The following is a 25494-nucleotide window of genomic DNA, read 5'->3' as shown; positions in this document are numbered from 1 at the left end:
CGGATGATCTGGACGTGTGTCCATCAGAGACAGTAAATTTGTAAGACTTGATGCCATGAACTGCTATAAGTATTATGACTTTGGACCACAATTAAGGCTGGCTCGATTCCCGGCGGGGTCAGGGATTTTCTCTGCCTCGTGATGACTGGGTGTTGTTTGATGTCCTTAGGTTAGTTAAGTTTAAGTAGTTCTAAGTTGTAGGGGACTGATGACCATGATGTTAAGTCCCATAGTGCTCAGAGCCATTTGAACCATTTTTGAACACTATTAAGGTAAATACATTGTTTGTTCTCTATCAAAATCTTTCATTTGCTAACTATGCCTATCAGCAGTTAGTGCCTTCAGTAGTTTGAATATTTTATTTAGCTGGCAATAGTGGCGCTCGCTGTATTGCAGCAGTTCGAGTAACGAACATTTTTGTGAGGTAAGTGATTTGTGAAAGGTATAGGTTAATATTAGTCAGGGCCATTCTTTTGTAGGGATTATTGAAAGTCAGAATGCGTTGCGCTAAAAATATTGTGTGTCAGTTCAGTGTTGATCAGAATAGGCAAAGAGCGAAATGTCTGAGTACGTTCAGTTCTGCTCAACTGTTTGAAAATCAAATAATGTAAGAGGTTTATGAGCACAGTAATTCATTAATTTTTCTAAGGGGACGTTACAGTGTGCTCACCGAATGTTTAAGTTGCCTGGAGAGAGAAAAAAATTTGCAGTTCCAATGTTACGGTGAAACTGTCCATGTGTCAATAAAGGGTTAGCATTTTGCTCGATAATTTTCTAGATTCAAGCTGGAGCTCGTGAGATGTCACTTTAATGTGACCTCCGCCTATGTTCGACGTCAACGTGCAATAACCACTTACAGACGACAGGTGGCACCATTAGCACTGGAGAGTGTACAAAGCGAGTCCGGTGGGAGGGGGGGACGGAACAACGCAGATATCTTTTAATCGGAAACGGAGCAATTTGTCTGCCTTCCTAAAGGCCTTGATCATTTTCTTTCTGGCAAGGGTGAAAGCATTTCCAAAACGACTAATTCTGTAAAATGTTCGAGTGCCGCCGTGGTTAAAATACACACTCCTCCCTAACAGGTCATGAAGCCCCAACGTTACCGACCGGCCGCCGTGTCATACTCAGATCACAGGAGTCACTGTATGCGGATGTGGAGGCGCATGCGGTCAGCACACCGCTCTTCCGGCCGTATGTCAGTTTCTGAGACCGGAGCCGATACTTCTCCATCAAATAGCTCCTCATTTTGCCTCACAAGGGCTGAGTGCATCCCGCTTGCCAACAGCGCTCGGCAGAAGTAGTACAGGGTGTATCAAAAAGAATTATCCGATTTGGCAAGGCTATTTTTGAAACTACTAAACATATACAATGAATTTTGTTTGTTCATGAACGGAAACTCAAGAAACATTTTTTCTCGCACCTTTTCATCGGTGTTCAATATTACCCCCTTGAGATGCACGGCATATGTCAAGGTGGTATTAAATTGTTCAAATGGTTCAAATGACTCTAAGGACTATGGGACTGCCGGCCGCGGTGGTCTCGCAGTTCTAGGCGCAGTCCGGAACCGTGCGACTGCTACGGTCGCAGGTTCGAATCCTGCCTCGGGCATGGATGTGTGTGATGTCCTTAGGTTAGTTAGGTTTAAGTAGTTCTAAGTTCTAGGGGACTAATGACCACAGCAGTTGAGTTCCATAGTGCTCAGAGCCATTTGAACCATTTGAACTGTGGGACTATGGGACCTAACTAACCTAAGGACATCACACACATCCATGCCCGAGGCAGGATTCGAACCTGCGACCGTAGCAGATGCGTGGCTCCGGACTGAAGGGTCTAGAACCGCTGAGCCGCAGCAGCCGGCTTCAAATTGTCCCCAAAGCGCAGCGAGCATGTCTTGAGTTACAGTTTCCACAGCTGCTGTTATGCGATATCTCGAAAAGCTTGAGAACTTTTTTTTGCTGCATCTGGTGACTGAATGATCACTGGTGTTGGTAACGGAGGCACATAAACAGAGTCTTTTACAAATTCCCACAAGAAATAATCACGTACAGTCAGATCCGGTGACCTACGAGGCCACTAAAGTAAGGCTGAATTATGTGGTCCAATGCGACCGATCCGTCGTTCAGTAATCCTATGATTTAAAAATTCCCGCACTTCCCGAAGCCCGAGCGGCGTTGCCCCATCATATTGTTAAATGAAGTCGTTCGAATCAGTCGCCAGTTGCGGGAAAAAAAAGTTCTCAAGCTTTTCGAGATATCTGCTTCCTATAACAGTACGTGCTTGAAAAAAAAAAAAAAAAAAAAAAAAAAAAAAAAAAAAAAAAATGATGGCTCTGAGCACTATAGGACTCAACTGCTGAGGTCATCAGTCCCCTAGAAGTTAGAACTACTTAAACCTGACTAACCTAAGGACATCACACACATCCATGTCCGAGGCAGGATTCGAACCTGCAACCGTAGCGGTCGCGCTGTTCCAACCTGCAGCGCATAGAACCGCTCGGCCACTCCGGCCGGCCGTGCTTGAACACTGTCATGCAAAATGATGATCATGTATTGCAGAAGGTGTCATCGCTTCTGTCTCCAGGCTGGTCGTAGGTTGTATTCCAAAAATGAACAGCTTATAGACAGAAGTGATGACACTTTCTGTAGGACCTGACCATCATTTTGCAGGACAAAGCTCAAGCACGTGCAGTGCAAGCTGGTACTGATTTGTTTGACTGATGGGGCTGCTAAGTGCTATACCACCGACTGCACTCCCCTGACTTAAGCCCTCGTAAATTCAACTCGATTTCTAAACTGAAGGAAACACTTCACAGCATTCGCTTCAGAACCGTTAGAAATTCGTCGGGCAATAGACCGCGCCGCTCTGACTGTCAACACAACTGGCTCTGCTAAGCGTATCGTACGACTTTCACATCGCTGGCAACGGGTTATTCACAATGCTGGTGACTATTTTGAAAGTCAGTAAAACTTTGAAACACGTATCTATTTTGTACGAGCTGTAAATAAATAGTTGCCACTATTAAAGTTCCAAATCTCGTGAAAGTGGCCGGAACGAGTGGATACGATTGGACGTGAATGTATGCATATAACTGCAGATCGAGACTAGCACACCACGTGTACGCCCGCCACGTGATTCACACCGGTTCAGAGCGCAGTGCGGACTGTCAGTGTGAGTGGAGCAGTGCAGAGGGGGCGAAGGTACTCACTGTGGAGCAGCGGGTGTTCGTTGTGGAAAGTTACGTGACAACAAAGTAGTGGAAAAGGCGTGATCAGTTGATTGGTGAGAAGTTTAATGGTGTCAAAGTGCCAGGAAAGAGTGCCATGCAACGCTTACTCCGAGAATGGCGTCAGACAGGATTTGTTTTGAACAAGTCACAAAACATTCCGAAAAGTGCGAGCACATCGGAAAATATGTCTGCAGTCCACCAGAAAATGCTTCAGAGTCCTTCCAAATCCGTCCGACGCCTGTCGCAAGAGACCGGCGTGTCAAGTCGACCGTGCGGACGACTGCTCCACCCGGACGTGCGGTCTGGTCGCGGTCCTAGCTGGCCACGCGTGTCACGTGATCCGTCAGTGTGGGATTACTTTGTGTCGCGAGTCCTCAAGTCTAAAGTGTATCGCAACAACCCTTCAAGAACTGCTGGAGAACATTTCGGATGGAACTGGAGCAATTGCAGCAGTCCAGCTTCGATCCGCCTTCAGCAACTTGCTGACGAGAGCCCAATAGTGCCATGAGATGAATGGCATCACTATCAATGTCTGCTACAGTCAGGTTAGCGCTGTATTTCCTTTCCTGTGCTGTGCTGGCCTGTGTGGCCGAGCGGTTCTAGGCGCTTCAGTTTGGAATAGTGCGACCGCTACGGTCGCAGGCTCGAATCCTGCCTCGGGCATGGATGTGTGTGATGTCCTTAGGTTAGTTAGGTTTAAGTAGCTCTAAGTTCCAGGGGCTGATGACCTCAGATGTTAAGTCCCATAGTGCTCAGAACCATTTCCTATGCTGTGTTTCTTGGTACTCTGGAAGTCTGTTCTCCGGGCCACTTTTATTTTCCTCACTCTACATTAATCACTCTCTCTTTGACTGTGCTGAAAGCAAATCTGTGCGAGGAAACAAATGACAGAAAAATTTCAATTTCAGCACTAAAAGCGAACTGTAACTTGCTTCCATCGGTTACCTGAAACTACCCTTAAACTGACTCTACGAGCTGTGGCGATACTAACCGATGAGCGGTCCTGGCAGTTAGTTATCGGTTGTAGGCGACACCGGCAGATTCCAAACGGAAAATGAATGCCAGCAAGAAAAATTTAAACCAAATAAAAAAGTCAGCCCTATATTTAAAACGTTGCTATAGAAGATTAAAAATGAAAAACAAAACATTTAAACCATCAATTGAAAGTACTAATAATCAAAGTCAGATTTACAAAGATTTATATAAAAAAAAGTAAATAAAATCATCGTATGAGAAACGAACCCACGATCTTACACACGTCAGGAGTGTAACCTTGACCACTGCGCTACAAATGGCTCTGAGCACTATGGGACTTAACATCTGAGGTCATCAGTCCCCTAGAACTTAGAACTACCTAAACCTAACTAACCTAAGGACATCACACATATCCATGCCCGAGGCAGGATTCGAACCTGCGACCTTAGCGGTCGCGCGGTTCCAGACTGAAGCGCCTAGAACCGCTCGGCCACATCCGCCGCCCATTGCGCTACGTCACCATCTAGCATTTTGGCGTTATTTTAAGCCCTATATAGATCCAGTTGCAACAATGATTTGCTACCTTCCGAAAGTTTGGCCTCATGCAATTTCGTGTGAAGCTTTCCTGCTGTAGGCTAATCTCTGCGATTCGTATGGAGCCTTTCTGCTGTAAGCTAATCTCTGGATACAAGAATAGGAACAGGAAGTGAACTGACCAGTTGCTGTGGCAGTAAGGAAACGGCGAAGAATTCGGGCGTGACTTTGAGCGATCTGATTGCGGGAAGACAACTCCTGCGCGTGAAGTGTCAACTATCAAGAAATTTTAGTTACACTGTAGTTGTCTCGTGGAACGTTGGAAGCAAAATCTGGAAACGACGATCTCACAAACATTCTGCGCGACACGTCATCCTGTGAACATTGGACTCTAGGCAAGACAACGTGGGGCGTAACCAAGCAGCCACACGATTCTGACTTCTCTCTCTGTAATACGGCTCTTTCCAATATCTCTGAGGAATGCACCGTGGCAGTAAAAGTCGGAATAGTTGCACGTCGGGCGCGCTGCACTCGAGGTTTCTCGCTATGCCCGCGCACGGCCTTTACCCGCAAAAAGCACCGGCACAGAATCGCCAGCGGCGAACGGGAGAGCGCCTAGGATTTACGAGGCGAAACCGCCGCACGGGAGATGGCAGGCTTCGCGGAAGAGCGTTTTACGGCGTCACGGGCGACGTAAACAACATGCAAATTAGATAAGAGGAAACGAGGATGACGCCGCGAAACATCTAGCGAACGCTGCCGCTACCAGAGCACTGCTTCAACGGTCTGTGGTTCTCTACTGCGAACAGTTGAGCCTAAAATGGGACATCGGTTCTTTTTGGAGCCACAGTTTAAGGATATCTAACGCTGCAGCTGCACTTGTGGGCGTCTGTAGCGGCTTCTGCGGTCTGCGTAGTAATGGGAGCTGCCGCGTATGTTCTGCGCAGGCGCCACGAGTTTCCTGCGCACATACGAAAGCGTCTCGTAACGTCTTCATACTTGCGCAGTTGCGACTGCTTCAGAGCACTCGGACTGCACCTGGCGAAAGACTGCTGCCTTCTTCTTCGCTAGTGGTTCCAAGCCTTCGGTAACTACTCATTGCAAAGGAAGGGCGGTGGAGGAGGGGGGAGCGAGCAGGGAATTAAATTTCCTGAGGAGTTAAAACAATAAGTGTCCTACTGTATAGGGAAACGATTAACTGGGCATTTTCAAATCAAAAAAAATTCTTGTGATGTTTGGTGTGCTCAATCCTGGGATGACAGTAAATCTTTATCACCAAGCATTTTTAAACAATTAGCACTCAAAATTTTAAAGAAGTACACTTTTAACGACGTACGAGGTGGGACAATAAAGTAATGAGACTGATTTTCTTTGCAAGATGTGGCAACCCTGCAGGCTTTCGTAGACACCTTGGTCTATAAGCTGCTTCTAGTCCAAGCGGCACATCGTTGCAACGTCGATACCTCGCATAAGCCGTTACAGACTCCCAAAAGTGCAGCTGCAGCGTTCGATACCCTTAAATTGTCGCTCCAAAAAGAACCGATGTCGCGTTTTAGGCTCAACTCTTCGCAGCAGAGAACCACATACCGTTGAAGGAGCGCTCTGGTAGGGGCAGCGTTCGCTAGATGCAACTGCTCTCGTCTCTCGCCACGGAAATGGAACTGCATAATATTGCGCAACGGTATGACGGTAAGGCATTTCGGTTTGCGTTAAATTGCGTGAATACGCGACAACTTACGGTAAGCTTCAGAAGGCTTTCGGAGAGGTGGTTATGTCAAGAGCTCAAGTTTTTCGTTGGCATAAAATGTTCAGTGAAGGCAGAACGAATGTTGAAGATGAAGACCGCAGTGGACGACCATCAACCTCACGGACGGATGTCAACTTGGCCAGGGTGCGTGAACTTACACGATCTGATCGAAGATTAGCCTTGAAAATGATTGCAGAAGAACTGAACGTCAATCGAGAAATGTGTCAACATTGCTGATAATTGGACTCTGCATCACGATAATGCGCCATCCCAATACAGCTCTACCAGTACAGCAATTTTTAACCTCAAAACAAATTTCAGTACTACCACGGCCATCTTATTCACCAGATATTGCTCCGTGCGACTTTTTTCTATTTCCAAGAGTCAAAACGGCGGTCAAGGTACGCGATTTTCAAACAAGACAAGATGCCCAAAAAGCTGTGGCGAGTGTCTTGGAGGATATTATAGAAGATGAGTTCCAGAAATGTTACCATAAATGGCAGAAGCTCTGGGAAAAGTGTGTGCAATCAGAAGGGAACTACTTTGAAGGAGACAACACTAATCTTGACTAAAACGGTAAGCAACATTTTTTTCCACATCAGTCTCATTACTACATTGTCGCACTTCGTAGCTTCTGGTGAGTTTGTAGGTAAGAAATATCAGAGGAACACCTTACATGCTTCGTAAAGGATCGTGGACGTCACGTGTGTATGTCCTGAAGATGTCTGAAAATGGTCAAAAAAGAAGAAAAATACTTTTAGACTTGCTGCTCCAGTTATAAGGAGCGCACACAAAGTTTCCGTTTGAGGACATATCTGCAGCGTATAACCAACGTAGCGCGACTCCAATGCGGGTATGTAACTTTCAGCTATGTAGGCAAGGGAGTCATCAAGTCTAAAGTGTATCTCAACAACCGTAGCAGCCTCCAAGAACTGCAGCAGAATATTCCGGATGAGATTACAGCTACTCCAGGGTTCCAGCTTCGATCAGCCTTCAGGAACTTGCTGCCCAGGGCCCAGTAGTGCCATTAGATGAATGGCGGTCACTATCAACGTCTGCTATAGTCTGGTTGGTACTCTTTTTTCTTTACTCTGCTGTGTTTCTTTGTACTCTGCAGCTCTGTTCTCCGGGCCACTTTTATTTGCCCCGCCCTCCATTAATTACGCTCTCTTTGATCATGGCACTTGCTGAAAGCAAATCTCAACGAGAAAACAAAAGACGGTAAAATTTCAGTTTCAGCACTACGAGCGAAATGTAACTTTAGTATGGCATTTGTGTCTTTCCAACTTGTAAACGCCGGCCGAAGTGGCCGAGCGGTTCTAGGCGCATCAGTCTGGAGCGGTTCTAGGCGCATCAGTCTGGAACCGCGCGACCGCTACGTCGCAGGTTCGAATCCTGTCTCGGGCATGGGTGTGTGTGATGTCCTTAGGTTAGTTAGGTTTAGGTAGTTCTAAATTCTAGGGGACTGATGACATCAGCTGTTAAGTCCCATAGTGCTCAGAGCCATTTGAACCAAGCCGACGTGTAGACGCGGGAACGTCAGCTATGGTGACGTTAAAACCAATAGCGTCCAAACAGGACCAGCGTGCTGTTATTTTCTTCGCTGCCGAAGAATAAATATCGCTACACATCCGTCGGAGAACGAAGAATGTGTATGGTGTAGCATGTGTCTCGAAAACCACCCTCGTGTAATGGTGCTCCAAATTCCGAAGAAGGGCTGAAGGATATGTCAGTACGCGTGTAACCCACATGCAGCACTGTCTTTAGTGTTTACTTCTACGTAGCAGATACTTGTGGATGGGAATGGCATAACCGATTGGTCCACATTTCAAGAACTGTTGGCTTCCAGAGATACCATTATAGGAACTTTTCTTATAGCTTTCTCCTGTGGTGATAAGTGATACTTTTTTTACAAAAATCCTGTACTCCTGTCTCAATCAACATGTTGGAAAAGTCAATTTGATTTTTTCCCCGAAAATTTTGGTCACTTCGGCGAGGAACAAGGTGAGTGCTTTCACCAGGATATAAAAGTGAAGGAACGACGGTATGATGCAGCACTAGTGCCGATCGCTTCCCCAAGACAAGCAATTCATAGGAGATAAATCTATCTTATGTTCACTAAAGAAATGAGAGAAAGGAAATGTAAGCCAATGGGCGCACAGTTCCCATGTAATAATAATGAGGTACTGTCATGATTATGCTTCACCTAGCTTAGCGTCCGCTGCTTCGCTCGTGTAGACGGTATGGTCTTCATATTTTTTTGTGTGTTTGTTTGTTTCTTTTTATTTAATCGAATTTTGTGTTGTGCACAAACTGCAACACTTTCTTAGCTCTTCACACTAAATAAGGCCATAGAATCATGGTCTTTTCCAAATGCACTTCTGCGATTCTGGTAGTTGAAATCCAAAGTTTTTGTCAATCATGCCCTATTCTTTCTTATCGTGATATTTCCATATAACTTTCATCCCTCAACACATGTTTCTTTACATCTAACCTTGAAGTGGAATACCAATTCTAATAGACATAGCTTTAATTTTTTTTAATATAACGAAATATTTTCTTAAAAATTTTCATCCCCTATTTCACCTCGTAACGGGTTGAATTTTCAAAAATTGTGAAATAATTCAAAATAGCGACATTTCATCCCCCATTGCACCTCCTTAGGAGAGGAATTTCGAGCAATCCTTTCCTAAAAGATGACTATGGTATAAGAACCAAAACTTCACTGAATTTCAAGTTTTAGCGGTTTGGCCTGGGCAATGATGAGTTGTGCGTAAGCCAGTCAGCCGGGGCCTGAAAAATTAAATTACTCTTAACTCGAATTACATGTGTTTTCGTAATGTACTCAATAACGAAGACGCAGTGACCAAAACTAGGTCAGGCGGGAATTCAATCCCGGAAAAACTACGAGATCAAACGACTGCTTAACTTCTTTCTTTTCGTGGCCTATTGCCGTGTCTTCACGGGGTCAGCGTGTTAATTCGTATTTCGTAAAGCTTTTGGTTGATAGTAGCTGGATGCCCTTCCTGTCTTGTTGTGACTGTTTGTGTATCGTATTTACTGAGGTGGAAATGGGGACCAGCCCATTTTCAGTCGTGCAGATTCGATCCGGGTCTCGCTCGCCTTCTGGTCTTGCAAGTTATCGCACTCCGCGTTACACTATATGGGCAAGTGCAGTAAGCACTTGTCATCACCAATAAATTTTAGTAGCAATTACTTCCCTGTTTTGGAAATTCCGGCACTCAAATGTCTGGGTCCTATAGCCATTTTAAATGAATGACAGAATATTTGCAGATACCTCCTGTCAATCCATTGTCTTTGGTGAAGACGATACTCCAAAAAATATATTTTTCTAAAACAGAACCAGCAACACTTTGGAGAAAGGTAATCGTTATAATCGTAAAAAATCTTTTAAGAACGCTAATCCTAATCACTACAACTTGCGGATATTGGGTGATAAATTTTGTTGGGGTGTTATCTGTTGTCTAATCCCGTTCAGGGAAAACTTCGTTGATGGTATTAACTGTTGTCTGATCCCTTTCAGAATGGTGGGTACATCATTCTGTCAACTAGATACTATATCTACAGCTACATATGTATATACTCAAATGGTTCAAATGGCTCTGAGCACTATGGGACTTAACATCTGTGGTCATCAGTCCCCTAGAACTGAACTACTTAAACCTAACTAACCTAAGGACATCTCACACATCCATGCCCGAGGCAGGATTCAAACCTGCGACCGTAGCATTCGCGCGGTTCCGGACGGAGCGCCTAGAACCGCTAGACCACCGCGGCCGGATTGTATATACTTAGCTAGCCACCAAGCGGTGTGCGGAGGAGGGCACAATTCGCTCCAAAGTCATATTTCCCCCCTTCTGTTCCACTCGCGGATCGCGCGAGGCAAAAACGACTTTCTGAACGCTTCAGTGCGAGCTCTTATTTCCCTTATCTTTGAATGGTGATCATTGTGAGATTTGAAAGTTGGTGGTAATAATATATGTGTTCGTTGTCGGAGTAGCTTTCCTTACACTACGTTCAGTGGATCGTATACAAGCAAACAATTATCAAGAACACCAGACAGTGTGGAAAAAATGCTCAAGTACGGCAGTGGAACTCAATAATCTGTGCAGTACAGTAACCTGAACTGATGTACTACATCGCAGACTATCATAAGAAAATGGAAATACAGTTATAATGTTCCACGTGTACCACAGAGCTTAATCATCATTGCAGTTTAGTGTATGGCTAGAGATAAGGAAAGTACCGAGACATGCCTGTAATTATAGGAGAAACATATAACGTGCTTACATCTGCATGTCTACTCCTCAAGCCGACGTATGGAGGGTTCATTACGTACCAGTATATCCTGTCCTTCCCCCTCCCCACTTTCCGTGCTCCGTCTGCGCATGTTACGTGAACAGTCACTTTCCGAAAGCCTAGCATTATTATTGCACGCATCGTTGACAGAGATTTTGGGATCCCATCATTACGTGTCACATCCTTCCGCAAGCAAAATACACCGAGGTGGCAAAAATCATTGGATACCCCCTAATACCGTGTCGGACTTCCTTTTCTTCGGCGCAGTGCCGCAGCTCGATGAGGCATGGCAATCCCCTGGAGAAATATTGAGCCACGTTGCCTTTATAGCTGTCCATAATTCCGAAAGTGTTGCCGGTGCAGGATTTTGCGCAAGAACTCACCTCTCGCTTAAGTCCTGCAAATGTTCGGTGGGATTCATGTCGGGCGATTAGGGTGGAGAAACCATTCGGTCGAATTGCCCAGGATGTTCTTCAAACCAACCGCATACAATTCTGGCCCGGTAACATGGCGCATTGTCATCTACAAAAATTCAATCTTTATTGGAGAACATGAAGTCCACGAATGGCTGGAAATGGTTTCCAGGTAGCCCGCTATAACCATTTCCACTGAATGATTGGTTCAGTTGGACTAGAGGACCCACTCCATTCCGTGTAAACAGAGCTGACGCCACCAACAGCTTGCACAGTGCCTTGTTGATGGGGATCCATGACTGGGTGCGGTCCGCATCACACTCGACCCCTACCAACCGAAAACGGAATTCATCTGAGCAGGCCCTGGTTTTCCAGTCGTCTAGCGTCCAACTGATGTTGTCGGGAGCCCAGGAGAGGGGCTGCAGGCGATATCGTGCTGTTAGCAAATGCACTCGCGTTAGTCGCCTGCTGATGTCGCCCATTAACGCCGAACTTCGTTGCACTGTGCTAACAGATACATTCATCGTGCTCCCCACATCGATTTATGCGGCTATTTCACACAGTATGGCTTGTCTGTTAGCACCGACAACTCTTCGCAAACGGCGATGCTCTCCGTTGCTAAGTGAAGGCTGTCGGCCACTGCGTTGTCCTTCGTCAAAGGTAATGTCTGAAATCTGGTACTCTAGGCGCACTCTTGACCTTGTGGAGCTCGGAATATTGAAATCCCTAACGATTTCCGAAATTTAATGTCCCATGCGTCTAGCTCCAATTACTGTTCCGCGTTCAATGTCCGTCAATTCCCATCGTGCGGCCATAATCACGTTGGAAACCTTGTCACATGAATCACCTGAGAACAAATGACAGCTTCGCCAACGCACTGCCCTTTCATACATTGTGCACACGATACTGCTACCATCTGGATACGTCCACATCGCTTTCCCATGACCTTTGTCACCGCACTGTACACTTTCATTGAATTATGTTTGACCGCCGCCGTGGAACATTTACTAGGTTGCCTTAGCGGGAGAAACAGAGCGGATTAAAAGAAGAGCTGCGAGTTTTGTTACAGTTCGTTCAGGCAGGGGGAGAGAGCACAGAAATGCTGGAATAACTGCAACATCAGCTGCATGAAACTCCCGACTTCGGAGATTCCAAGCCTCAAAACGAGGCAAAAAACTTCCTCTCAATCACATCTCACGCAGTAACCATGCGGGCTGAAATCACGTAATGGGGTATGATAATTGTTTCACCACGTAACCTCCACCAAACGTAAGAGGGTAGTAGGCGGAGTACAGATGTAGATTTAGATTTGATTGGAATTTACGAAAGAGATATTACTTATAGTTCTAAAAAATTCGTACTTTTCTAGTTTTGCGAAATATTATACACCATCCCAAGTGACAGAGCATCCATGGGACATCCACCTTCCAGCATATGCACATAGTGTCTTCACGGTAAATGATGACAGCCAAATCAGTTGCACGATAAAGATTCCTTAAAACTCTTGACCACCGTCTCGGTATATCTAAATATATCTTCATCAGAAGTAAAATACACTAAAATTACGTCCTGTAATGGAGATTAATAAAACAATTGTTCCAAAGGCGTCGTCATTAGTTAAAACACCATCTCCATTTACACAACATGACTGTGGACAGAGGGTCGATGCGAACACAGCTTAGCATCAGTACTTCGCCTGCATTGGGTGTCCATTATCATGTATAAATGCAGATGATGTTTTAACTGCTGACGACGTCTTTGGCACAATTTTTTTATTAATCTCCATTGCAGGATGTAATTTTGATGTATTTTACTTCTGATGAAGGTATATTTAGATATACCGAAACCGTGGTCAAGAGTTTTAATGAATCTTTATCCTGCAACTGTTTTGGCTGTCATCATTTACCGTGAAGAATGTCAACAGTTGCTGTTGCAGCCATGTTTAAAATCTTGAGACGTACTGTCTTTTTAGATTTGGTACCAGCGTTTAATATTTCCTCTATCAAACAATGTCCTATTCTTACTTCGTACGTTACAGAAACTGAAAGGTCTGCAGTTTGCACTCCGCCCTTACGTCTATTGTGTGCGCTTTGAGATGCCGTATCATGTCTTCCATAGACAGAGGTCTGCAGAATGTTGTACATATAATGCTCTTTCGGTCACTGACGCCTGGGAGTTATATAATCCAATAAAACTTCACGTTGATCGAAGACTCTAACTTCACTGAGACCATTACAGAAGCTAACGTCAAGCCAAAGAGGCGCTTCTAGTGCCCGCAGATAATGTGATTGGCAATAAAATGTTGGGAATCAGCGTCCTGCCGGCAACGCAGCTTCCCACTTCGTCTCTTGAAGTTGGCAACGTCTGCTCTCTTCTGCAGCCAGAAATGAGAGCTACAGAGGAATCGCTATCTTTCGTTTTCAATTTTTTATATTGCTTATTGAATACAGTTCCCTTTTAATGACACTACACTGTCTCTGCACATCTATTGCAAACATCTGCCGTCAAGAGCGATCCCTGCTCCCTAACAACACCGAAAACGGAACAACAGCTGCATTCCATGGACTATTAGCATGCGCCGATAGTGAAACACCACTACGATGGCAACAGATTCTCCTCTCTAGTGCCCAGAGGCGCTACAGGCCAAGAACGAAAGTTGCGAATCACTGGTCTGCTAAGGCGAGATGTCCTAAACTTCTAAACAAATAACCGAATATAAGAAATACTGGGAGGGATAATACGGCAGTTCTATAAAAAACTGAAAATTCCAATAAGCAATTATGAGATGGATTTGTAACCTTATGTAATCATTTAAGCAGTAAGCCACGGCGACTCTAAATGAGAAAAGTACCAGAACGGTTGATTGATGCAAAAGTACCTGTCGATAGTCGCAGATCTCACATGCTGATAATATCACGTAGGTTAAATTCCGAAGTGTAGTAACAGATAAGCCACCTTGTCTAACAAACACGTTAATTACGGGCATATATCTGCACTTAATGGCAACTGTCAGTCGCCGCCGAAATATTGACAACAATAATGGAATCTTCAACACGGCTGACACTTAGCTCTAAGAACATAAGTAATTACGTTTTCAATTATATGAGAGATATAAACTGACCTAAACCTTTGTACAGGAAAAACATGAGGTTCACAGCGGAACATATTGCAGAATCTAGCTCGATGATAATAGCTTTGCACTAAGTGTGCAATTATAATTTATGATTATTATAAAACAACAAATGAGTGTGAGGAAGTAGAAGTATACTATCGATTGCGTTAAATAACCGTAGTTTTAGAAATGAGGAAAATTTATCTATTTTAACGCTTTTAACGACAGAAAAATTGTGCAAAAGCGTTATCAAAATGGTATCCTTAATACACAATAGTCTTCGGTTCGTAAAAATTGCACGCGATACGTGTTGCTTTCGTACAATGATTATCTGTACAGTTCGTAAAAATTTTACAGGATGCTGTTGCTTGCATATCGTAATTGCAAGTGTTTGCTACGCTCGAGTAAGAGAGCAGCGTATTTGCTTTGATGGATGCATTACGCTTCTCTCCGCTTTCAATTTTCTTTCCTTCCTTTTTTTTCTTTCAACATATGCACTTCGCCATGAAGGCGGTTTTCCACATAAGTTCCACTGCATCACATGTGTTCCAGTCCTTCCTAGTCTGTGAACGACATTCAAATGTATTTAAAGATCACACACAGTGACCGTATTTTATACCCACACTCATTGGTCTGAGCGAGAATGGGTCCGAACGATCACGGAGCTGCTCTGTCGCACTATTCAATGAGTGTAGCGTAATGTTCCGTGTTCGAAAAAATAATCTAACAGGAGAACGACGTCACCGTGATGTGTCTAAGAGACGTATAACTGGTATCCGCGAAAATTATATGTTGCACACAATAATGCCATATGGTGCATGCTTCGTAACGCTTCACTATCGCCTCGTAATTATTACTGAAAAGAGACTGCAAGTGACAAGTTCTATTGTTCATTTGCACTGCTTTATGAATATACTAAGAGATACGCTTTCTCCAGAAGATCCAGCAAGTGAGCACATCTATGTCCGAAGCAGGAGTCGAAGCCAGTAATGTCACTTAAAAAGGCAGACACTACTCAGAGAAAAGAAATGACGACGATACGTTGCACCTTGAGTGTCATATTGTGCACAGGCAATTACATACTACCGTGACAGATCGCGCCACATATCTCGCCATTATAAAACACCGCGGATGCTGCCACGTTACTCTCCCGTATCTCTTACGTGCGGTTACCAAGAAGTTATCTGCTAACCGAGCACTTCTCACATTTTACTAGCCGTTCCCCCGTATCAGTGCACGACCCTGATAACACACTTATCTCCGACCGCGCTTAACAAGAGCTGCTGTCGTCCTCAGGACGTGCTAGAACACACCCTCGAGAAATTTCACTCTTCAATTACGCCTCTCTCTTCCCCGCAATCACTAGAAGACAAGCGAGATCTTTTCCGTTTCCGGATCCCGTTTCCGTGGCGCACCTGTGGGCAAAGCTGCTGGACGGTGGGAGGAAAGAAATCGATCTCCAATGGGAAGAATGGTGGTTCCGTAATTGGATGAGCACTACTTACGGTAGGTACCGGTCGTTACACTACTGACCGACTTCCCCACTCAGTCGCGTCGATTATCTGTGGTCGCACCGACGCCCACCATATGCCTCGCAAATTAAGCCGGTTGTACGCGCACTCTCGCTAAACCTGTCGGCGAAACCACGTGCTGACGCTCCGTAGACGCGCTCCCGGCCCGTCACTGCGAATGCGGCCGGCTCAATGAGCGAATGGTAGTACCATATGGTCGCGCACACGCACATACACACGCGCGCTAAGACACACACTCACCTGCATTAGTGGTAGTCCCATACCCTCGGCGCTGACCGAAGGAGTCGCGGTGTCTTCCTTCTTCGGCTGTGCGGCCGCGGCGTTGGTTTTCACGGTGGTGGCTGAGCTCGGTGCACTGGCTTTCGTATCTTCCATTTCTGGTCGTGTTGTTACAGTAACCTATCCTACAAGAATAAAACGACTAACTATCTTACGCCTACTTGCAAGTACCGAGTTTCGAAAGACCGTCTGATTACTTATTTCTGCGCCGAGCCAAGAAAATAGGGGGAGAGCTACCGGAGAAAAAGAGAAACTGCTTTCTACGATTCGAGTAAAAAAACGACGGAGTTAAAATTTTGAACTTTTCGGTTGGTTATATTTTTGAGTGTGTTATCGCCTGGATGGTGTTCGGCGAAGCGTGTGAGACTTTGCTTGAGTGTGAACCGAGCCGGGACGAGTGGTGCGCAAGTGGAGGGTTTTTGGACTCGACGCGATAGCTGCACACGCCACACTAAAGCAGATGCCCTACGGCGGGGTCTGCGGCGCCGGCGGACTAGGGGGAGGGGGGCGGGGCGGGGAGGGGAGGGCAAAGGGAGCAGCGGCGCGGCTGTGCGCGGGACGAACACGAAACCGCCCAGCGCGCATGCGCGCCGCCTCAGTGGAGCAGCCGCGCGCTTTCTGGTGCCGTCCGGAACAGGAAGCACTTGTTGAGGTAGACCACACCAGTAGCGACTCGCGGGTTTGTGCAGCTGTTTACTCAGGTCACGCTGGTACTAGCGTCTTCGGTATTAGCTAAGCCCCACACCCCGACGTTTGCGAGACAATAGTAACTATAGAAGTCGTTTCAGTAGTCATCATCTGTAACACCCCACCCGTCACTTATCTGGTTTTGGTGTGTATTCACCTTAGGTAATTCACGAACAGATCAACAGAGAGTGCAAAACTGCCGCAATGTCGGATAACGCAAAGAAAGTAATAAGGCCCTGTGACTCCTGATTGGACAGCGGTGGCAGTGTTGACATTAATTGATTCAGAATTGATCCCTTTTAATTAAAAAGGGGTGCACAATGATGTTATATTCAGCTATTGAACACCAGATGCAAACGTTGAACATAAAATTAATGAAGAAAGTGACTTGGGATTTCAACTACTTGATAGAAAACAGATGCAGTCGATTAGCACAGATTTATTTCAACTCACAACCTTCAATCATCACATTACATGCCTCTCCTAACAGGCAGTGGTAATAAATTGCATTTGCGTGGAGTAAAGCGCGATAAATCAAAAGTAATTCTTATCGACTGACCCAGGCGTAATGCGAAGTGCGAGAAGAATTCTACAATACACGGCCCATGAAACCCTCGTGGAAACTTTGCCGACGTGATCCAACAAATTAATCAGTGGCCGGAGCGAGCGCAATATCACCGAATTCAGCGTGGCGGTTCGGCGTCGTTATGCAGACGTCGGCCGACCTCGTGGTGCTGCAACGCTGCGCTCGTCTATTCACTCCTAGCTGTCTTGCTCAGTACATAGCTAAACGAAATCTTTCTATCTCCAAGATCAATCATTCCGTTAGCTAAGTCCTAAACTGCACAGATGCTCACTCTTTCTCAGGCAAGCTGAGTAAAGAACGCCACGTCCGCACTCTAGGCAAGTTGGGAACGGAAGACCTCTACTGAGACCTCTCATAGTCCGCTCTTCTCCTCGGTTTCCCCTCCAGCAAAATCTATTACGCCAATTGCAGCGCAAGTAGCGTTAATTATGCGTCGCTTCCCAGCGCCGACCAATGCCTGCTCTGCGAAGTGAACAAATTCCCACAAAATTTCCCTTACTCTCAACTTCTGCTATTTAGCTCCTCTCAGGCCACCCATCAAGGTTAGCGTGTGCACAAAACACTATTTTTTCCGGAATTCTGACTCCCAGGAGAGTACTTCAAATTCCTCGGTCCTACGTTCCCATCGGAGGCCAGCGTATTTCATTCTGTCGCTCTTCACCTGACTTACTTCAGACTCTGTGGACCGTGAATTCAGCATGAAGTTGCTATTGTCACGAACACGCATATTTTGACCTCTGTTGATCGCTCCACTGTAGCTTTGCGCAGCTTTCTCACATGTTTCCCTGAAACGGGACGACGGACATTTATCAACAGGCATACAAGTTCTCCGTCTGCTTCCCGGTACACCAGCATGGGGTCAACCACCCACTCTCTGTCACTAATCTTAAGGCAGCTGGAGGCCGCACCCCGTTACCACTTTCTCGGAGCTTGAGCCGCCCTAAACTGCCTATTGTCGCTTCCCTTCGCCGCTCCCCAGCCAGCTACAGTCAACTCTGTATACTTCCCTGGGATAAACTAGCCTCCAGTAAACCGACTCGTTTCCACGAAGTTTTTCATGTCGTGTGAATTACTTTAAAATCATCACCCAACATTAATTATTCCAATACGTCCATACTATACCCTCTACAAGATGCATTGTGCCTTGTCAGTCATTTTTGTCCAGCTCTACTGTTCGCTCAACGTAAGTTAGGTGATCTTTAATGACTTCCTGTAAGGGGCATAGTTCTTGCCACCTTACACATCACGTATCGACTTGCATACGATAGTATGCCTGCCTAACACGTTCCAAAAAGCTGCTCGTAAAAACGTGATTTCCAGTGCTCATATCTAGGGTTCTATTGGTGATAAATATGTACAGTCAAGTTTTTTGGATATCGCTTGGTCTAGGGCCTATTTGCGTGCCCAACAGAAGCGTCATAGTATCACTGTCCTACCGTATTGGTCCAAAGCATGAATATTATGCATTTCCTTCCGCTACCTCTTTTTGCATTGGATGTGGTCTACGGTGCACTTGATGGGACTTACGGTGGCACCATTACTTCATGGGCGGTTCCTCGGGAAACGCCACAGAAAGGGATTGTTTACTATATTTTCGTCGCCGCCAGCGGGCCAAAACCGAGCCTAGGATTTCGAGACGGCTATGCACAGCAAATGGTTGAAATTATTACGATACATTCTCAAGATCCCGATCTCCAACAATCTTGAAAATATTCTAGTTATCTTCATCCCTTTCCTTGATACAGAGGTTCAAAGTTACCCTACTTGTACAAGTAGAATCTTACGGTACGTAGAAGCTGGTGTGAGGCGAAAACGTAGTTTATAAAGTGACGTAGCACTGAGAAATATGCTGCAAAGTATCGCCGTTATCATTTGGCAATCCCATGTTTTAGCACTGAAGCACATGCAAAAAACATTTGTACGTAAAATCCAGCGTGCGGAGTAAAATTATGTTTGGTTGTTTCAGTTTCATATAAGTAAACTATCTAAACTTTAATAACCAATACATTTCTTTTCATATGAGTTGCATGAGCAGCTGCATCAGGGAAAGAAGGGAACCAGCGGATAAAAGCTCTTTTTGGAGCACAAAAAATGGGAATTTGTTCCTCTTTATTTAAAAGACTCTGATAAAAAGTGGAGTAGAAGTTGCCTCATTCTACCTTCCTGAGCACCTTTAAAAATTTGACCAAAATGTTTGGCATTCGAACACATTCGCGCTTTTTATGCTGAGAGGGAAGAAGACAGTGGCAATGGCAAAGTGAAGGAAGTGAAGGAAGATAGTAGACGGTGGTTGTATTATAGAAAGAGTGAAGGAGTCAATGATAGTGTGAGGAAAAGAGAGGGCTGCAGAGTGCAATGGAACATCGTTAGCAGGGACATAATGACATAACAGAGTTAAGAAAAGAGTGAGGGGGATGAGCGGGGAGGGGGGGGGGGGGGAATAAGGAGAGAGTGAAAGTGGAAATGGGTGAGTGTCCGTGATAATGAGAGACAGAGTATATGACAATGACAATGAGGAAAGAGAGATAGTGGCAATGAGATGAGACAACAGCGGTAAGAAGGCGGTATAAGATACTAGCAGTAAGAGAGAGCACGTGGGAGACAGTGAAAGTAACAGAAGACTGTAGTAGTGGGGCAGAAAGTAGGAGACTGTGGCTGTGACACAGGAGGCAATGATAGAGAGACACAAAGAGATAATGACAAAAAACTGGGCCAAATGAGTGAGTCAGGAAGGGTAACTGGGAGTGGATGGGTATGAGCGACATACAGCGATGGATTAGTGGGAATTACAGTTAGGGCAGCTTGTGGGAATTTGAGGTGTGCTGCACGTTAAAAGGAAAGCGCGAATATGTTCATAGGCCAGAATGTTTGGGAAAATTTTGAAAAGTGCTGAGGAAGGTAGTATGAGGCGTCTCCCACTTTTCAGCCAGTGTCTTTTAAATAAACAGGGGCATTTTCCCGCTGGTTACATGATATATTTGTTTGCATGGTCATGTGGCATTTCCAGGTGGCCTCCAATTCAAGTTTGGGTGGATTAATCTCAAACTACATAAAACGGTCCAACATATAAAATTTAATATTTATGGATCAAATATTGTAAGTGGCGATCAAGACTATAGCGCGGGTGCTCGAGTGTCTTCCACGTACTTTTGAGGATCTCCCGCATTCCAGTAGTTGCGACATGGGAATCTCAGACGTGCTGGCCAGCACACATTCTTTGTTCTCTGATGGGTGTCTTCCATTTATTGTCCTCAGACAGACAAGAAAAGAATGACAGCATGCTGCTCCTGTTATGACGCATTTGGTAAAAACTTCACGATATCTCACGTTTCCTCAATTACAGCACGCACGTCACAAATGCACAAACGCAACGCTAATGCTTTGCCGACGTGTCGATGCTTATATACCCGCATCGGAGTAGCACTACGTTGCATATACGTTGCAGAAACGCCCTCAGAAGGAAACTTTTTGATCGTCTCTTACTTTACACCTAAGGCTAAAAAGAGTTCTGCCAGTGCTTAAAAAATGAAGGAAATAGCTCAAATAACTTAGCTTATCAAAGATATCCAGTCTCTTTATTCTAAAAGCAAGGACTTGTTGGAGAACTATGTAAAACATCTTAAATCTTACGAAAGGTCTAAGACTGTCACTTTCTCTTAACTTGTGAGCAAGATTAAAAGTCGTACACACAAAGTAACTGAAAAAATGAAAAAGTTTAAAAGTTGCATGGGGGCTTAATTAAATAGAATGCTATTAATTTTAATTTTTTCTAGTCGCTGTTTGTGCGGTTATGCAGTCTCGTAACCGGTTGGCCCTGAATAATATTAGTACGCAATCTGATTGCAGAGAATAACAACAAAGAATGAAAGGAAATTTCCATCAACACAATTAATTAATTAAGTCCCCAGCAACTACAAAAGCTACGAAGCAACAAAGTATAAGTGTAACTGTTCTGTGTGTGGAAGTGTGATTCAACATACACATCTGGCACGGTTCTTCCTCAATACGATAAGATGCTTTCAACGCCATTTACAATGAAATAATTAAAAAAAAACAGAAATACTATGATTGCACATGGAAACCAGAATTACACTCTAATACATGAACACAAGCCAGATGATTTGTTGACTGAACCTGTGAGCAAGAGCGCCCATCGTGACAATTTTCCATGTGTTAATTTTGCTGACATAAGAAATTCCAGAGCTCGATGATCGGTGTAAACCTTAGTATGTCTCCCATACAAAATTATGCGAAATTTTGTGAAAGCCCAAACAACAGCCAAGGCTTCAAGTTCCGTAATCGAATAATTCTTTTCTGAATTAGAGAGAACACGACTTCCAAATGCAATAGTTTTCTGTACTACAACGCCGTTTTCTTCTATCTCTTGAAATAAGTGTGCTCTTAGGCCTTTGTATGATGAGTCCGTCGCCAAACAAAAATCTTTAGATAAATCCGGATGTGAAAGAAGTGGAGCAGCAACTAAAGCATCACGAAGTTGTTCAAATTCTGATTGAGCTTCCTCATCCCAACACCAATTAGAATTCTTTCCATATAGTTCACATAAACGAGGTGTGGCCAAATTATCCAATCTAACAAAGCGTCTAAGAATATTACAGGCACCAAGGAAACTACGAACATCACTTTTTGTAGTAGGAACAGTATAATTACGAATAGCGTTTAGTTTCTCTAGATCAGGAAGAATGCCTTCTGTAGAAATAATATGACCAAGAAATTTCACCTGAGAACGACCAAATTCAGATTTTTCCAAGTTCACTGTAATGCCAACTCTTGCAAAAATACGTAATAATGAATCCAAAATTTTGTTGTGCTCACTCCAAGAACGTTTAGCAATAAGAATATCGTCAACATATGAAGTAATATTGTCACGAAGATAAACAGGTAAAATTTCGTTTAAGCTACGAATGAATGCTGCTGAAGATTCAGTAAGTCCAAACGGTAATTTCCGAAATTGGTAACAGTTACCAAAGGCTATAAAGGCAGTGTATTTTCTACAATCTATTTGCCAAAAACTTGCGCTCATATCAATCGTGGATAAAACTTTAATTCCACGGAAATGTTGAAGAAGTTCATCTAGATTTTGTGGACGGTCAGTTTCAGGAATGATGATATTATTTACCTGTCTGGAATCCAGAACCAAACGAATTGACCCATCCTTTTTAAGAACGACGCATAATGCTCTGGTATAAGGACTGACTGCTGGCTCAATAATGCCTTGATCTAACATGCATTAAAGTTCACTCTTAACCTTGTCTCTATAAGCCAAAGGAATAGCGTACGTTTTTCCTCAAGTGGTGTGTGTTCTTTTACTTTAAATAAATATTGAAAGCCTTGTATAGTTCCTGTGTGATGGCTAAATACTGTAGCATGTGACGTCAAAATTTGGTGCTGTTCTCCTCTTGCAACATCATCTGGCACTTCAGCTTTCTTAACCTTTTCATTAATTAATTCTTCGCTATTTATTATATCATCCATCGCGTCTCTGTATCTATTGTCGTTGTCATGAATAAACACATTGTCGTCATAATGCACAGAGAAAACATCAGAAGTAAGAAACCTTAAACATTTTGCGCCTGATTCACGTTTCGTTAAACACTCGAAAAATTTCAAACATCTCGGCATTCCGGCAACAGTCAAGTTCACACTTCCTTCCTTAAAGTTTAAAATTGCCTTATGTGTGTTAAGAAACTCCATACCTAATAGAATTTGTGTACTGAGTAATGGAACAATAATAAAATTAGCAGAAAATTCATATCCCTGACAAATGAAATTTAAGTTGGTCTGTTGTTTGACTTCCACACTTTTTCCAGAAATAGCTCCTCGAATTGTAGTTTTAGAAACAGGTAACACAGGACAAGCAATAGTTCTTACACATATACGAAAAACTGATTCAACAATAACATTCAATGGGCTCCCAGAATCTAAAACTGCAGTGAACTTATTCTTACCCACACATACTTCAGTAACAGAATGTAAAAATGAGTCTACATTATTTTCCTTTTAGTCTAGCAAAATGTCTCCCATGTCTTCCAGGCGTACGTAGTGTAAAGTCGTAGTGTCATTACTTTCTGAACCGTCTATATTGCTGCCAGAAGACGAAGCTACAAGTCATTGTCGATTGTTCGCGTCACGTCTTTGATTATTCCCGTCATTTCGCGGATCAATTTCTACGATTTGCACTTGTCTCTTTGAATTTCTGTCACGCGGAGGATGCCAGTCAGGTCCCTCCTGTCTGTTGGATGTAAATTCTTGGTTGTGTCTGTTATTAAAATTTCTATTTTCCTGTCTATCTGCATGACTGCTTCGTGTGTAATTTCGACTGTCACTTCTGAAATTATTGTTATATCTACTAGCCTGATTATTTCTGTCATTGTACGAATAATTTCTGTCTTGATGATACCGATTACTGTTTCCGTATGATTTATCATTCCCGTAAGAATTTCCGTTATTATAATTGTCTGTGTAATTTCTGTTAGAACGTCTGTTATTGTCATAAGGCTGGTATCTATTGTCCTGTCTGTTACGTCTGCCATTTTCAAAATTACCGCCATAACGTCCGTTCCGATCACTATCCCTTTTCTCTGAAAATCTATTGCAATTACTGTTACTGAAAAAATTGCAAGAAGTCCCGTCGTCGTTGTCATACTCAAGTTATTGAAGCAACGTCTTAAAAGTCTCAATGTCGTCTTTACATCTTCCGGCTAAAGCAGCTGTGGCAGCTTAGTTAAACAAATGCGAATTAACTCAGTCGGGCTATAAGGGTTGGAAAGGAACTGATTCTTTCGAATCATATCTTGAAAGTATTCTGCCGGCGTGCGGAACTCAGACTGTTTAAAATTACGCTGCATAATAAGACTATGTTTGACTCTGTCTTGCGTGTTTTCGGACCAATATGCCGATAGAAATGCATGATAAAAATCATTTAAATTATTACAATCTCTAATAAGTGCGCGCATGCTCGTCGCCGGTTCGTTTTCTAAATATCCACACATAAATTCCAGTTTGTGACTTAGTGGCCAATTTGGTGGAAGTGCGTGCATAAATTGATCTAACCATGAACATGGATTAGAATTGCGAAAGATCTTAAATTTCCGAACAGTTAAGAAGCGTTTATAGTCAAAGTTTTCGCCTCGTGGCGACGAAGACCTACCGCGTCTGTCCCCGTCCCAACGTCGATTATAGTCAAGTTCGCGCGCCTGGCGCTCTCTTGCTGCTTCTCGTAAATGAAATAAATTATTTTCCTCAAAGTCCTCTGCTATCTGTGATTCTAAATTTCTTCTACTGTCCTTTCCTACGATTTCGCTTTCAATTTGTTTGACTTGCTTTCGTAACGCCTCAAATTCCCTTTTAACGCGTTCATTAAATTTTCAACATGTTTATTAATGTTCTGGTACTCTTCGGTTTCTGCAAATGGCAATGGAGCTGTATCATCTGAATCTCTGCCCCCATTTAAATTAAGACTTGTCAATTTATCTGAAATCTCCTCAACTCTTTCCGGTAAGTCACCTACTTGTTCTTTCTGTTTATTTACTTCTTCCGTAAGTGTCGCGACTCGGGTTTCTGTATTGACACATTTAGTAGTTAACTGTTCACATTGTTGTGTTAGGTTATTTTTTCATTTGGTACAGTTTCCTCGATTCTTTCAAATATTCCTTCCTTATCGTGTGCGCGTTGTAAATTTAACTCTGAAAATTTTTGTACTATCACGCGATCTCTTTCTTCCTGTTCTCTATCCTGTTCCTTTAGTCTAATTTCTATTGAAATTAATCTATTATTGAGAGCATTCAAAATCGGTTGTACTTCTTCTCTAATTTTTTTCTTTAATTCATCTTTCATGTTTTTAAAACATATCCCTATTCGTGAGTCTAACCGTGTTTCCATTGTTCCCATATCGGTTTTTAATGTTCCTATTTGCGATCCCACTGTTTGTAATTCAGATCCCAACCGCGACTCCAGCGAGTCCAACCGTACTTCCATTGTTCCCATATCAGTTTCTAACCGTGTTGCCAATGTTCCCATCTCTGTTTTTAATTCAGATCCTAACTGTGATCCCAATGAGTCT

At 43.8% G+C, this 25494-nt stretch overlaps 1 protein-coding gene across 1 annotated transcript in view; it reads right to left on the bottom strand.

The window, feature by feature from the left end:
- LOC126267973 (terminal nucleotidyltransferase 5C) overlaps positions 1-16606 on the bottom strand; it is a 772561-nt gene extending 755955 nt beyond the window's left edge. Inside the window, exon 1 of the mRNA XM_049973321.1 lies at positions 16103-16606. Coding sequence (XP_049829278.1) covers positions 16103-16237 — 135 coding nt within the window. The 5' untranslated portion in view covers positions 16238-16606. The remainder of the gene's footprint in view (positions 1-16102) is intronic.
- Between the last annotated feature and the right edge of the window lie 8888 nt (positions 16607-25494).

The sequence above is a fragment of the Schistocerca gregaria genome, chromosome 4 (genome assembly GCF_023897955.1).
Source record: "Schistocerca gregaria isolate iqSchGreg1 chromosome 4, iqSchGreg1.2, whole genome shotgun sequence".
NCBI lineage: Eukaryota > Metazoa > Arthropoda > Insecta > Orthoptera > Acrididae > Schistocerca > Schistocerca gregaria.
The sequence above is the reverse complement of the archived record's forward strand: the minus strand, read 5'-3'. Positions and strand labels throughout refer to the sequence as shown.